At 50.3% G+C, this 16,360-nt stretch overlaps 1 protein-coding gene across 1 annotated transcript in view; it reads right to left on the bottom strand.

Moving 5' to 3' along the window:
- PTGIS (prostaglandin I2 synthase) overlaps positions 1-13,543 on the bottom strand; it is a 42,550-nt gene extending 29,007 nt beyond the window's left edge. Inside the window, exons 1-3 of the mRNA XM_036826232.1 lie at positions 13,388-13,543; positions 3,179-3,302; positions 970-1,148 (exon numbers count right to left, since the gene is read on the bottom strand). Of these exons, the coding sequence (XP_036682127.1) occupies positions 970-1,148; positions 3,179-3,302; positions 13,388-13,461 (377 nt within the window). The 5' untranslated portion in view covers positions 13,462-13,543. The remainder of the gene's footprint in view (positions 1-969; positions 1,149-3,178; positions 3,303-13,387) is intronic.
- Between the last annotated feature and the right edge of the window lie 2,817 nt (positions 13,544-16,360).

The following is a 16,360-nucleotide window of genomic DNA, read 5'->3' as shown; positions in this document are numbered from 1 at the left end:
GCTGACACAGTGATCAACCCTGCTCCAACTGTTCCCTTGACTCCACTCCAAGCACTAGTTCTTGACAGAGACAGTAGCCCCCAATAGATGTGGCAGCCATGCCCAGAAGACCTCATGCCAGCTTTTGAGAAATGCCCAGAAACTCTCGGGAGTAGACATTGGAGGAAACTGGGATCCTCCCTGGGTAGGGGGTTTGGATGCAGTGAACTGTGGACTCTTGTTGCTAATGGGACCCCTAGAATAGCAGGACCCAGGACACTCAGGCTCAGGAATACTCCTAGAAGCTGCCCCACAAAGCCAAGGTCAGACTGAGCATTGCCTCTCATCCATGTTCACCTCATGATGCTGGCCTTTCCTCAGCTTTAGCAGTCCTGCAAAACCCAGCCTTCTAGATGCTTTTCCTGACTCCAGGAGGTGAGTCTTCCTGGAGAGAGATCACTAAAGATGACCATCAGACCGTGTGCACTCTTTAGGGGAGGATGCAGAGTCTTACTTCCTCAGTATCTCGGTGGGAGGAGAATGGGCTGTGGAGCCTGCAGACCTGGGTTCAAATCCCAGCTCTGACACTTACTAGTGTATGGACTCAAAAACATTAATCACCCCACCACCTCCCTTTATTTGACAGATGTGGAAACAGAGGTTCGGTGCGGTGGGGGGGGGGCTGGTTTGCCCAAAGTCACAAAGCTAGGCAGTGGGAAAGCTGGGATTTGAATCTAGGTCTAGCTGACCCCAACCCTGGTCTCCTTCTACTAAAAATCAGAGCTGCCTCTTGGGAAGTAAAGAGTTCTTCTTCAGCCCAATTCTCTAGGGTTGTTTCTTGTTTTGTTTTTGTTTGTTTTCACAAAATGAAATGTCTTTACTAGACACCTGTTGTGGAAACAAGCTCAGCTCACACAGGACTTGAACTACGCGGGCAGAAGCCGATCGCCCACCCTGGCCCACCCATGGGTACCATCTGCAGCCACTCACGGTTTCATCTTGGACTTTTCATCACTGGGGCTGTAATGCGGAAGCTGCACGTCGAAAATCCTCTCCATGAGGAAGACGGCGTAGGCGTGGAAGTCCAGCCTGGTGCGAGGCTCCCACACCACCATGTCATAGGAGTGTGGGTCCAGGAGGACAGTGACATACCTGCCCCCCACCAGCACCTGGGAAGTTGGAAGGGATGGAGTGAGGAGTACGACTATGAACAACAGCAGTTCTCAGAGGTCGACTTACCCCGTGCCAGGCAGGGGCCCCACCAGGTACTTAACAGACAATGCCCCCTCATCTACCTCTCACAACCACCCGGTGAGGCAGGGACCATCATTCACCCATTTATAGCTGAAATGTGATAAGGCATAAAATGTGCCCGAGATCACACAGCTGAGAAGTGGCAGAGCTGGGAATGGAATTCGGCACTTTTTCTGAACCAAAGGTTATGCTCTTAACCACCTCACTTTTCAGCATCTTCCGTGGTTATCTCGGTTAATGTCGTATCTCCAGCAGCCAGGAGAGAGTCTGCCCACAGAAGCAGCAGATGGATGTATGTGCATCATAGGTGGATGGATGGATGAACCGGGTGGGTGGATGGATGGATGGATGGGGTGGATGAATGAATGTACAGATGGATGGATGGATGGATGGATGGATGGATGGATGGATGGATGGATGGGTGGATGGATGGATGGATGGATGGATGGATGGATGGGTGGATGGATGAATGTACAGATGAATGGATGGATGGATGGATGGATGGATGGATGGATGGATGGATGGATGGGTGGATGGATGAATGTACAGATGGATGGATGGATGGATGGATGGATGAACTGGGTGGATGGACGGATGGATGGGATGGATGGATGAATGTATAGATGGATGGATGGGAGGATGTCGGTGGATAAATGGATATATTATAGGTGTGGGTGGGTGGATGGATGGATGAGTGGATAAATGGATGGAAGAAAGGAAGGAAGGATGGATGGATGTTGTTGGATAAATGCTGGTGCCTGTGAAAGCAAAACCTTCTTTGGGAGGCTGAGCTCTGTATGTAACATGCTGCTCAAGACGGGAAGGAAACAGCACTGGAGAGCTGTAATCCTGCAGTCAACAAAGGTAAGGGCATTTTCCCTCAAATGTCTGTGGAGGGGGTCACACAACTCTAACTACCCACTGCCTTAGCCCTGTTTTCAAAATGTGGTCTGTGAGTCATGTTAATCAAACTCTCTTATAAAATACAAGCCAATATCCAAGAAAAATGCTATTGGATGGATGGTTAGATGGGTGGATAAATGGAAGGATAGATCACTGAATGTGTGTTGGATGGAAAGATGGATGGATGGGCAGCTAGAGGTTGGTTGCAAACTAAATGTATGAATGAATGTTGGGTACATGGATGGCAGGATGCTAAGTGGATACTGGGTAAACAGATTGAAGGGTGAATGTTGGATTCACTTCTAACTTCCAAGTTAGAAGGAGACGTGGAAGGTGGATGGATGAGTGATATAAATAGATGTATATAGAGTGGACAGACATTGGATATTGAAAGGATAGATAACCAAATGCTGGGTGGTAGTGGCAGATGGACGGAAACATGGGCAGATAAGCAGAAGAATGGAAGTTGGTGGAAATTGACTATATGGTTGAAAGTTGGGTGGATGCTACGTCCATGAGTGGAAGAATGCTGGATAAATTGGGTAGACAGGCAGAGGAATAGATGATGGATAAGTGGATGGATAGACAGATTTTGGATAGGTATTTAGAAAGACGGACGAATGAGTGGATAGATGGAGGTTGATGGAAATGGAATATATGAATGAATATTGGATGGATATTAAGATGGAAGAAGGCTGCTTAGATATTGGGCAGATAGGCAGAAGGACAGATGTTAGATGGATGGGTGGACGTGGGACAGATGGAAGTTGAATGAATGGATAGAGGTCGGTTAGATGAACACACCAAGTATTGGATAATATTAAATGACTGCATAGCTGCACGTTGGGAAGATGCTAGAGGGATAATGAAGGGATGAATGTTAGATAAATGTTGGATGTACAGTTGGATAGGCATATAGAAAGTTGGTTGGACCACTGGATGGTTAGTGTATGGATGGGTATTGAAGAAATCAGTAAACACCAGGTTTAATAGGCCCAGCTGCTCATCCCCTTCCCTCCCAAGAGGCAAAAGAGGCACTTACAGTAAAGATATCACCATGCTTCTCCTTCATCCTAGTGAGGAAGCTGGCAGCATCTTTTCCAAACTCCAAAGCATAGCCCAACCAGGGGATACTGCCCAGGTCCAGGGGAGGCTCGCCAGGTCGCCTGCAGAAGCCACAGCACTTATCACCATTTGGTGAAGCAGGGAAGAGGACAAAGAGTGTGGGGCATGGCGTGAGATTTTCAGTGGAGAGGAAGGCTTCCCTGAGGAGACATTTGACCAAAGACCTGAAGGCGGTGAGGGAGGGAGCCACATGGATATCTAAAAGAACAGCTTCCAAGCAGAGGGAACAAGGGCAAAGGCCCCTAAGTTGGATCGTGCCTGGTGTGTTCAAAGAACAGTGAGGAGGCCAGGGTGGCTGGATGTGGGAACAAGACGCGTACAGTAGAAGGTGAGGCCGGAACAGGAACAGGGGCCAGACCATGCAGGGCCTTGTAGGCAGCTCTGAGGACTTCAGCTTTTGCTCTGAGTGAGGTGGGAGCCACTGGAGTTTGAAGCAGAGGAGGGACAGGATTTCGCTTTGGTTTTTACAAGAGGCTTTTGGCTGCTGAGTAGGGAATAGACCACAGGGGGCTGAGAGCAGAAGCTGGAGTACCAGTTGATGTTGGTACATTCTGGGGGGTCCAGTTAAGGTGGTCACCTCTCTGCAGGTAGGAGAACCTTCCAGAACCCAGTAGTATTAGGATACAGAGTTCTCTGTTTGAGCCAGCATGGACCAGGGTCCTGGTCATCTCACAATTCCTCTCATGCCCACCGAGAAAGGGTGAGGCTGGAGAGCATAGCTGGATGGCAGGAGGTGGTAGAAGAACTGCCCTTATCGCTGACCCCTGACTGCCCCTCTCCAGCTCAGAATCTGAGGTATCTCAGGAGGCCAGAGGCCATGCCCATGGCCTGTGGGGATGCCCCAGGGGTACAGGTAGCTCAGCCAGGGGGTAGGAGGGTTGTGTGTGATATTCAAGGTCAAAATCTCATCTGTGAGAGCAGAGGGGCTCCTCTGAGGCTATAATAACATATCTACAGCTCACTACGGTGGATGGAATTCTAAGGTACCTACAATGACCTACAACTGAGTGAGGTAGATGGTACAGTTAACTTTGAGAAAGGATGATTCTTCTTAGTGGACCTGACCTAATCAGGTGAGGACAGGGCTTACAAGGGGCAGGGATCTTCCTGGCAAAAGAGACTGAGATTTGGCATAAGGTAGATTCTTTGCTGCTGGCTTTGAAGATGGAAGGGGCCACATGGCAAGGAATGCATGCGGCCTCTAGGGGCTATGAGTGGACCTTGGCTGACAGCAAGCAAGGAAATGGGGACCTCAGTCCCACAACCACAAGGAGCTGAATTCAGCCAGATTCTTCCCTGGAGGTTCCTGATAGGAAGGCAGCCTGGCCAACACCTTAATTTCTGCCTTGTAAGACTCTGGACAGAGAACACAGACACACTGTGCTGGACTTCTGATCTATTGAAGTGTGAGCTAATAAATGGGTGTTGTTTTAAGCTCCCAACTATATGGTAATTTGTTACACAGTAAGCGATAACTAATACACTCAAACTGACATTGCACTTGCACTGGGCCCTGCCCTTGGCCAAGCATTTGATATATGAATGTCTCATCTCATCCTCCCCTAAAACCCTCTGAGGGAGGGGCTATAAGCTAAAGAGAGCTATGTTATGATCACAAAATGGGCTTCACAATATTACATTCACACCTTCACCAAATATTAACTATAAAGCAGGCATCGTCCTTGGCACTGGAGATACAGGAGTGAACAGGGAAGATGAGGTGGAGGGCCATGACCTCACAGGGCTTACATAACTAATAAGGGGAGACAGACAAAAACAAAGAAGCAATATCATTTCAGACAGCGAGAAGTGTGATGAAGAAAATAAAGGAGATAAAACGTGACAATGAAAAGACAAATAACCCAATTTAACAATGCACAAAAGAATCTGAATGGACAGTTCTCCAAGGAAGATATACAAATGGCCAGTAAGCACATGAAAAGATTCTCAACATCATTAGTTATTGGGGAAATGAAAATCAAAACGACAAGCAGTACCACTTCAAATCCACTAAGATGGCCATAATGTTAAAAAAAAAAAATGAAAATAAGTGCTGGGAAGAATGTGGAGAAATGGGAATCCTCATGTATTTCTAGTGGGAAGGTACAATGGTGCAGCTGCTTTGGAAACTAGTCTCGCAGTTTCTTGAAAGATTAAAAGAGTGACTATATGACCCAGCAATATACCCCAAAGAATTGAAAACATAAGTTCATACATAAACTTATACACTATTGTTCATAGTATCATTAATCATAATAGCCCCAAAGTGGAACCAACCCAAATATCCACCGACGGATGAATGTATAAACACAATGTGGTGTATTCATACTGTGGAATATTATTCAGTCATGAAAAGGAGTGAAGTACTGATTCACGCTACAATTTGGAAGCACCTCAAAACCATCATGCTGAGTAAAAGAAGCCAGACACAAAAGGCCACATAGGGTATGATTCTATTTCTATGAATGTCCAGAAAAGGCAAATCAATGGAGATAGAAAGTAGATTCGTGGTCTCCAGGGTCTGAGGGGAGGGTGGAATGGAGAGTGACCGCTCATGGGTACCAGCTTTCTTTTTGGAGTGATGAATATATTCCAGAGTTAGATAGTGGTGATGGGTGCACAGCCCTGTGGCTATACTAAAAACCATTGAATTGTATATTTTAAAAGGGTGAGTTTTATAGTATGTGAAATACATCTCATTAAAGAAAAAAGAAGGGCAATATGAGATAGTGGGGAGGCGCTAGTTTAGAGAAGGTGGTCATGGAGGGCCTCTCCAAGGAGGTGCCATGTGAGCACAGACTGGAAGGAAGAGCGGGGAGAAGAATCTTACAGGCAGAGGGAACAGCAAGTGCAAAGGCCCTGGGGTAAGAGCACACTTGGTGAAGTTCTCAAGACAGCAGGAGCCGCTGTGGTGGGAGTGGAGGATGTGGGGGTGAAAGACTGGAAATGACTTGGGGACCAAGAGGGCCAGTGGCCGAGGACAGAGTCTGGCTTTTATTACAAGTGTGGTGGGGACCCTCTGGAGGGTTTGAAGTAGGATTTAGGAAGTGATGTGATTGTGCTTTTAAAAGGTTGCAAGAGGGAATTCCCTGGTGGTCCAGTGGTTAGGATTCCGCGCTTCCACTGCAGGAGGCACAGGTTCAATCCCTGGTCGGGGAACTAAGATGCCGCAGGCTACGCGGTGCAGCCAAAAAAAAAAAAAAAGTTGCAAGAGCGAGAGGCAGGAGGGAGATGTGTCAGGAGACTAAAGCAATAAAGGTGGGAGTGGAGGCTGTGATCCCCCAGGAGCCAGGCCTAGCATCCGATTCCTCCACTTCCAGGTCAGGGGGTTTCGTGCCATCCCCAGAAGTCCAGGGGGGACCACTTTCCCTTCATCCTTCTTCCCCTCCCTGTCTACCTTCTTCCACTACGGCCTCCTGCCTCCTCAGTCTGACTGTCCCCCAACATAACCCAAAGCGGGGAACAGGTGGTGGACAGAGAGATTGGCTAGATTTGAGGGCCAGAGTTTGGGAAATATGGAAGCAGAACCAGAGGTGAGGGTTGAGGGCATTAGGAAGTGCCTCCCCCCACCCACTTCCTCCTCTCTCCCCACTCCCACCCTGCCTCTGAGCCCATCATTGAGGACACTCGCAAAGGTGCAGCTCAGGGATTCTAAGGGGGTGCTGGGGACGTGCCAAGACCCTTCCTTTCCCCTCACCTCTCTGTGAGCCACTTCTCCTGAAGGCTCCGTTTAAAGGCTGGCACAGCACAGGGCTGGAGGAGCCCAGCGTGCACCAGCCCTCTCCCAGTCCAGGTCTGAGCCCAGAGACAGGACACAGGAGCGGCGATTTTTGCACAAGAGGCAGGAGGGCAGGATGGTTGTTATGAGCCTGACTTTAGCACCACACGTCCTGGCTTCAAATCCCAGCCATGCTTCTTGCTGGCCGTGTGACTTTGTTTCCCTACGCCTGTTTCCTCACCTGTAAAAGAGGAGTGACGACACTACTGACCACACTGGGCTGTGATGAAGATGAAGGGGGCTGTAGAACAGTGCCTGGCACCTGGCAACCGGGGAGCAGCTGGGGTGGGTCTGAGAAGCAGGACCAATATGACTCCCGGGTGCCATTTCTTGAGCAACGGCTATATGCCAGGTGCAAAGGTGCCCTTGCTTGGTAATAATGGCTGATACTTGATGAGCCCTGACTGTGTTATCCTTTGAGGAAGGAAGCATTGTATTTCTATCAAGCCCATTTTACAGCAGATGAAACTGAGGCACAAAAGGGGCTGAGCCACTTGCCCGAGGGCCCACCGTGGAGGGTCTGGGTTTCTAATCCAGGCAGGTCTGGCTGCAGAGCCCACACTCTTGATGCTACGCTGGCCCCAAGTCACCCCAAGTGGACATCTGCACAGCCACTTTGCAGGTGAGGAAACTGAAACACAGAGAGGTTTCAGCGACCTTCCCAAACGCAGGGCCTGAGATTTTCCCCTAAGATTTTCCCCTTTTGGGGTGTGGGTGGGGCTTCCTTTCCCTGCCTTTGACTCTGGCTGCCACCGGAGCACCCCAGCGAGCCTGGTGTTATTTCTGGCAGCATTCATCTTTCCCCTGAAAATTTCCAAGGAGGTGCGGACAAAGGCAGGAAGCTGGGAGCCCAGGCATCTGATTCCTGATGTGTCAGAGGCTCCTTCAACCCCCGGGGCCCTGAATCCAATTCAGGCCCAGGTCACATTCCAGGGTGACTCAGCCAGAGGCCAGCGGGGGCGAAGGAGGCTCTATTTTGGGGTCTGCGGTCTCTAGCCTCCCTCATGGACACTCTCACTGTTCTGAGGCACTGCCAGGCCCTGGGGGGCAGGGATGCAGGGCGTGACCCTCTCATCCCCAGCTCCTGCCCACACGGCTGATCGCTGCCTTCCCTTCCTGGTTCAGATACCAAGGCATCTTTTTTGATTCTCCCCTGGAGCTTTGATTCCTATCATGTGGGTTCCTCAAAAACCTGCCCATTCTTTGCTCACAGAGCCCACCGCCAATCCCATCATCTGTCCTGTCTCTCTCTCCCACTCGTACCTTTGAGAAAATCAGGGAGAAAGTCATGCATGGATATCAACCACCTTTGTGTCCCTTGAAGTATCACACCCTCTCTGGACAGAAGTTCCATGAAGGCAGACACTTCTTGTAGACCCAGCACTTAGAACAGTGCCTGGGACATAGTAGACGCTTAATAAATATGTCTCAGATGAACGAATCATGCACACAGTTGGTGCTCAATGAGCAGCACCGGCCTCCCAGACTCGTAAGAAGGTTAAGGGAGCTAATGCAGGTCAAGAGCCTGACACACAGTCTGCATTCTGGCTTGCCCAGAGCAGAAGCTGCTCATTTAGCTGTGCAGTGTTGGTAGATTGCCCAACCTCTCTGTCCAGTAGTTTCAGCTCAATTCAGGGCCTCAAGGAGGATTTAATGGAGGAACAGAGGGGCTGGTTGCTGCCCAGCTGGGTTGGAACAACCTGAGCCTGTTTAAACTGTTTAACCCATTCTCTCCCCAGGGCTCATCCACAGGCTGTCTGCCACTAACTAAGGGTCTCCCTAACCCTCTTCTGCTCTTCCCTCCCATTGCCTCTCATGGTGTAGAAAAAGCATGTGGCTGCCTTGCTCTAGGTTCTGTTTTCCTGTTTTTGTAATAGACACAGATTCATAGAATTGTTCCTCAGCATAATAAAAAAACAGTAGAGCAGGTATAGTGATAAATAGAACAGCTGCATGTTGGAGAGGCAATAGGGAGTGGTGGAGACTGTGGCAAGGTTTAGAGCAGGTTCTACAACTGAGTCCCAGGCAAGTGTTGCTAGATCTTCCAATTTTTCAGGAGAAGCTGGAAATCTGGGGGTTTGTGTGTGGACTCCCCTAGTTTTCCCCCCTTGTACTGTGTGGTCCACATCAGACCCACCTGGGGCTGAATCCAGTCATGGACTGCTATTTGGTGACCTCTGGTTAGTGCATGTTAGAATGAGACAGATTTATTTTTTCCCAGTAATTCTGTATCCTGCAAGGGCCCAGAATGACCCTTGTGCCTCTAGGAACCCTCATCTGATGCCACTGTGCCACCCAGAAAAGGGTCTCCCACCCAGGAGACTTCTTCCAATGCTCCCTGGAGCAGCCACACAAGCCCAAAGAGGAAGACAGACGCATTCAGCCTGGTGTAGTGGCTGGGGCATGAGAGACCAGCCGCATGAGCTAGCTCAGAGCCCAGATGGAGAAACTAAGGCCCGGAAAGCAGGAAGGGTGTTTCTGATACTCACACGGCAGATAATTAGCCCCAGTGGGCACAGCAGTCAGACTCCTAAGTCCCAACACAAGGCCTCCTAACTCCCTGCTCACCACCTTTCCCAGGAGAAAATACTCACGGTTACTGAGCCGGGTTTTAAAATTCTTTGCCATAATGGCAGAAATTTGAATTTGGACTGGGAACTAGATGATATTAAGAATTATCTTTTAGGGAGTTCCCCGGTGGTCCAGTGGTTAGGACTCTTCCCTCTCACTGCCAGGGGCCTGGTTCCATCCCTGCTTGGGGAACTAAATCCCACAAGCCGTGCAGTGTGGCCAAAAAAAAAAGATAGCAGAAATTTATTTTAAAAAAAAGAATTATCTTTTATATTCTCAGGCAGAATAGTAGCGTCACAATTGTTTTTTAACATGCACCCTGAAATACTTAATGCTGAGATATCATGATATCTGTAATTTTTAAAAATATGTTAACAGCTGTCAAATCAAGGTGATGGGTTCAAGGGGTTCTTATACTGTTCTTTTAGTTTCTTCTGTATAGTTGAAACTTTTCGTAGTTAAAAATGTTTTAATTTTTTAAAAAGGTCAGACGTAAAGACAAGAGTAACTGACTGACTGAAGTAGTGCTTTTTTTACCCTTTAATTGAGAAAAGCATGAATTTTGGAACAAGCTAGATGTAGAATATAACTTCTGTGTGGCCTCAAGGAGGTCACTTAGCCTTTCTAAGCCTCAGCTGTCAGGTGGGGTGATGGACATCACCTCAGGGGCTGATCAGGAGAAGTGAATGAGCTGTGGGAGGTGCAGGGCCTCGCGTGTTTTGACCCAAACTTTGGATCGCCATCAACACGGCATCAGTCTCGTCTACCTCTTTTTCCAACACTTGATTATTTGTGGTTCCTGAAGAATCTTCTGGTCATAGCTGCATCTCTTACTATCTTAATATCATGTGGTTTAAGACTTTTGAGCAATCAGATCACAAATAAAATGTGTGGGAAGAATGAAAATTCATTTTTTCTGAAAATTAAAAATTCCTGAAGCCCAAATTTTTAGTCCACGCGACCCTGGGCAAGTTGCTTGGCCTCTCTGGGCCTCAGTTTTCTCCTCTGTAAAATGGGGGTAACAAGAGTGCCCCCATCTCCAAGTTAGGAGAAATTGAGATTGGGGGCCTAAATTCCGGCCCCTGTGGGGTCTCCCAAGGGTCCACGCAACTCTGCCCCCCCAGGGTCCACACTACCACCTGCACAACTGTCAGTGACCCCCATTCCCACACTTCTCCCCAGTACCCACCTGGTGAAACTTCTAAGCTGTCCACAGGTATAAAAATCAACAACTCACCCTCAAAGACAAATTAGCTCTCTGGATTGACAGCAAGAATTAGCTAAAATAATGTCTGACATTCCTTCTAATCCAGCAATTCCACTCTCACCTACTATTATCGTCACCATTCCCTGTTTTGTTTTGTTTTGTTGGGGTTTTTTTTTGGCAGTGCCGTGTGGCCTGTGGGATCTTAGTTCCCTGCCCAGGGATCGAACCTGTGCCCCCTGCAGTGGAAGCACGGAATCCTAAACAGTAGACTGCCAGGCAATTCCATCATCATTCCCATTTTAAAGACTGGGAAACTGGACTTCTCTGGCGGTCCAGTGGTTAAGACTGTGCTTCCACTGCAGGGGGCGCAGGTTCGATCCCTGGTCAGGGAACTAAGATCCTGCATGCCGTGTGGTGTGGCCAAAAAAAAAAAAAAAAAAAAAAAAGCATAAAGATTGGGAAACTGAGGCAGAGAGCAGTTACTCAACTTGTTCTTATTCCTGGAGGCTGGGAGTTTCCACATGCTAAGCACCCAGGTACCCAGCCTCCCAGAGTCCATGTAGTCTGTGGCTGCCCGCACCTGCCCCAGAGAAAAGCACAGATCAGGAGGCCCTACAGGATGAGCCCAGCACATTGCCTGAAATAGCAAAAACACTGGAAGCAACTTGAGTCCCTCAATAGGGACAGGAGTAAAAGGGAAAAAATAAACCTGCACCTATTCATACTATGGAATACTACGCAAAAGATTGAAAGAATGAATTAGATCTCCACATAGCAACATGGACAGATGTCAAAACGAAAACCTGGAGTGAAAACAGCAAAGGTACAGTCTGAAAACAACTCTGTACAGAGTTTCCAGAAAGCCTGACAACTTAGGAAAAATAATTTATTTCTCTATAAGGAAACTTATCTGTGGCCTTTTTCATTTTCATTTTTCCAGGCAAATGATTGAATGTATGGTGTTAAGTTTCACCTGGAAAGGTGTCCAGAGGTTGAAGAAAAATATCGTGAACTCACTGTGTGGAAATTCAACTAACACATTGTTTAAAAATAAAAGGTTTCCAGAAAATTTCTGGAATTTTCAGACACTCTGATTTAAACACACACACACACACACACACACACACCCCACACTTCCACCGCCCTGTGTTATCTATGAGCTAATGTCTATGCGTATAAGAATAATTTTTAAAATAGCTGGGAGGCTGAGGAGATATGACAACCAAAGGCAGTACCCTGGATGAGATCCTAGCACAGAAAGAAGACGTTAATGGAAAAACTGATGAAATTCAAATAAAGTCTGGAGTTTGGTTAATGGTAACAGACCAGTGTTGGTTTTTTTAGTTTTAATGACTGTACCATGATAATGTAAGAGGTTAACAATAGCAGAAACTGTGAGGGGTATTTGGGAACTCTTTGTACAACTTTTCTGTAAATATAAAACCAGTCTAAAATAAAAAGTCTAAAATAAAAAATCTTTTTAAAAGATCTGGGAGGTTCCTCTCAAATTAATCAACAGGAGAGGTCCTGAGTTGTCGGAAGAGTGGTTAGAAGGGCTTCAGTCTTATCTATAATGGGGTAAATGCTTAAGTCAAATGTATTCCTTGTGCAATTCAAATTAATTTTTAAAATATTTTATAAAAAGGAAAAGATCTATACTGCCATCTCCTTGATTTGAGATGGATGAGTTTTACTTTTCTCCTAAATCGCAGATTCTCGATGGAGCAGGAGAACCTTGGGGGCTAGGAAGCTGAGGCATTTGGTTCTGGTTCTACTCCGCCCGAGGAGACCTCAGCAGAAGGGAGACCCCTTTGTGGGCCTGAGTTTCTCAGGCAGAGGGAAATACCGAGCCTACTCAGCCCCTGCGTCCGGATCGGGGAATCCTGTGGAAGGTGGTTCCAGGGCCGTAAGAGGGCATCCTTCAGGGCCTCTGCCTTCCCCAGCCTCAACTCTGCCGTCTGTGTAATGGGGGTGAGAGCAAGCCTGGGGGTTGACACCGAGTTGGTGCACGATCCAGGCAGAGGCTGAAGAGCGGGAGGGGGCTTCTTCCACCGGGAGTCACACCGAGCATGTCCACGCACCCACTCTGCACCCGTGACTCTCGGTTCTCAGCTGAAACCCCCTCGCAGGTCCCGGGCACCGCTCTCTGGGCCAGGCCCGGGCTTCTCGCGCCCCGGCCGAGCGAGTGTGTGCGGTGGGTGAGCAGCCCTCTGGGACTCCTCTCCCTGCACCTTCCCGCGCGCGTCTCCCCAACTCTGAGCCCTCTTTAAGCCCTCTGGGCCTGGCCCCCTCCCCGGGGCGGGGAGGAGCGCGGAAGCCCCTTCGGCCGGACACCTGGGCTCCCACCTCCAGGCTCGCCCGGGGGGTGTAGGGGACGGTGGGAGGAGGACCCCCCTCCTGCCCGCGGGACTGGAGCGGGGTTTCCGACGCGGGCCCGCCGCTGGCTCGGCGACCCCCTCGCTGCAGCCGGGGCGCGGGCCTGAGCGGAGACGACCCTTTGTCTGGCCGGGGGCGGCGCTGGCGGGCCGGGGTGGGGGGAGCCGGGGGCGGGCCGGGCGGGGGGCACTCACCGCGTGCGCCGGCGGCTCAGCAGCAGCAGCAGCAGCAGCGCGGCCAGAAGGCCGAAGACCACGGCCCAGGACATGGCAGGGCCGGCGACCAGGCAGCGGCTGCGGAGCGCCAGAGGCGGCCGGGCTGGCTTGGGGGCCACGGGGGCCACGGGGGCCCAGCCTCGGAGCCGACCCCGCCCCCACGCCCCTCCCCCTCTCCCCCGCCCACCCGCTTACGGGCGGGGGCAGGGCCTGCGATCCCTCCCAGGTCCAGGGGGTGGGTGGGGTCGCTCTTGGAGACTCCGCTCAGCTCCGCTTCTGCGGGACGGGCTCCGACCCCCAGGCCCAGGAAAGGGTGGGAGGGGTGTGAGTGGAAAATGTGGGTGCGGGGGACGGGAAGGAAGGGGATGCGGTGGGACGGGAGGGATGGTGGAGGGGAAAGGGAGGGGATGTGCAGGGAGGGAGGGGTTACGCGGGGGGGTGGGGGAGGAATGGGGGATTTGGGGAAGAGGAAGGAAGAGAATATGGGGGGACGGAGGGGTGATGGGGATAGAGAAAGTGTGAGGATGAGAGGTCAAGCGGTGGCAGAGGAGGGATTGGGGGTGGGAGGGGACTGGAAGGGCCTTTCCTCCACATTCCACCTAAGCAGTCTCCACCACTCTAGCCGCCCCCTGCCCCTCACCCATCCCATCCCCACCCCACCCCGGATGGGCTAGAGACCATTAGTTTTCTATTCTGTTGGTCTGGGCGGAGTGGGGTTGTACCGCCCCCTGTTTTACCTTCAATAACTACAGTGGAGGGGGCACAAGAGCTCAGAGCACCCCGCTCTGAGTCCCTCATCTGCAACTGCTGTAGGGACAATAAGTGCACATCACCCACCTGTACCTGCAGCACAGCAGGGGCTCAGAATAAGGTGGACATTGTCACATTACCTGGTACTTAGGGTGTTGGCCTCTGGTGCCAGTGACTCTGCAAGAGACCACCCCTGGGCGAGAACCTGGGCTCCCAGCTGGAAGGGTCTGGACCTCACTCCACCCTCTCCACTCCCTACACACATCCCACCCCATTTACACCTGGGAAACCTTGGCCAGGGAACTTACCCTCTCTTAAGCCGCTTCCTTATCTGGGGACAGAGAGGTCAGAGTTGTACTTTACCTTAAGGGGTTGCTGTGAAGAACTGATGAGAGCTTGTCAGTAGAGGGAAGTGCAAACTAGGAGTGCTGGGCACGTGTGAGTTTTGTGAGGCAGTGGGCAGAGTGTGGAGCTGGGACCCAGAATGTCTGATTCTAATCCTGGGGCTGCCGCTCACTGCTGGGTGAACTGAGACAGGTTTCATTTCATCTTAGCAACAGCCCCTCCTCCCTGGTCTCCTGGCTTCTGCCCTCATCTCTCTGCAGTCCATTCTCCCCCCAGTTGTCAGAAGAATCCTGCTAGAACCTAAGTCAGATCCTCTACTGAATCCTGCTCAGAGCCCTCCATGGCTCCACCTCACTCAGAGCACAGCCCAAGTCCTTACAAGGTCTTGTAAGGACTTGATCTGCCCCCTCCCACCTCTACCTCCCTGCCCTCGTGTCCTCCCACTCTCTGCCTCACCCACTCTGCTCCAGCCACACTCATCTCTCACCCTGCCCCAAGTATTCCAAACTCACTCCCACCTCAGGGCCTTTGCACTTGCTATTCCTTCTGATTGGAACACTCTTCTCTCATATACTTGCACAGCTGGCTTTTTTCATCACATCCCTCATCCCTCTGTCTCTGCTCAGCTGTCAGCTGCTCAAAGAAGCCCTCCCTGACTGCCTGGTCTAAGGCAGTCACATCAGCCCTGTCTATTGCCTTGAACTGTTTTTGGGTTTTTTTTTTTCCTTGACAGTACTTAACATTTCTTGCTATCATATTAGAGCTTCATTTATTTGCCTGTTTAATGTCGGCTGTCAAGGCAGTTGGATGACCCTCATGTGGCCTCAGCAGACTGAGAACATCAAGAGGCAAAAGGAGTCTCTTGAACCTCTTGTTTATTCATCCGGCTTACCCACCAGCAAAGCTGACAATCCCAAAAAGGCCACAGAACAGGCCTGGAGGATTTTCTCCAAATTTGGGGAGCCCCACGGGGCAGCCTTCTGGCAGTGGGGTTCACAGTCCGGCTTGGCCAATACTAAACCGTGTGACCCCAGGCAGTCTGCTCCACCGCCCTGAGCCGAGGTGCCTCATCGGTGAAATGGGGATGAAGTGAAGAGTAAATGACCTAATCCAGGTGACACAATTGTCAGAGTGCCAGACGCACAGTGAGCATTAGTGGGGGTCAACTGCCATTAGCACTTAATTCCAATCCAGCCTCTCACCATATGTGAGATCAAGGCTTGGTCTCAGTTTTCTTATCTGAGAAATGGGGAGAACAGTTCCTTCCTCACAGGACAGTTGTGAGGACTGAATTAAATGATGAGAGAATGAAATCACCCAGCATGGGGCCTGGCACACAGTAGGTGCTCAATAAATGTTAGCTCTCCAATCCCACACCCCTGGCTTGAGTGCAAACTAGCATCACCTCAGTCCAAATCCCCCCCAAATCACATGTCCCTCTTCCCCCCTCAGCCCAGGGGCAAAATTCCCCCCAGGGAAGGAGGCCAGCTGCTCACACACCAAAGAGAGAAGAAGGTTTTGGGGCCCCTGGCTTTTCCCTTGCTATCAGAATCTGATTTTGTTCACGAATCAAGCAGGTGTTTAGGAAGATGGCCCCACCCCCTTCCCACAGAATGAACCAGCATTGGTCTGAGCCAGCCAGGGACATCCCTCTTTGCTAGGGATTGGTCCAGTGGTGGCCACGTGAGCACCATCTGGACATTTGTTGGGGGCTTCTGGGAATTTTTTCCCTCCCTATTCTCCTCCTTTTCTTTGGGGGCCATTGTGTAAGGATGTGATGGTGGGGATATTATGAAGGAAGGCCAGGAAAATGGCAGAACCCCAAACCAGAGCTGCAGAAGAACCATCCCTGGAACC

The sequence above is a fragment of the Balaenoptera musculus genome, chromosome 15 (assembly GCF_009873245.2).
Source record: "Balaenoptera musculus isolate JJ_BM4_2016_0621 chromosome 15, mBalMus1.pri.v3, whole genome shotgun sequence".
In the NCBI taxonomy this organism is placed as follows: Eukaryota; Metazoa; Chordata; class Mammalia; order Artiodactyla; family Balaenopteridae; genus Balaenoptera; species Balaenoptera musculus.
The sequence above is the reverse complement of the archived record's forward strand: the minus strand, read 5'-3'. Positions and strand labels throughout refer to the sequence as shown.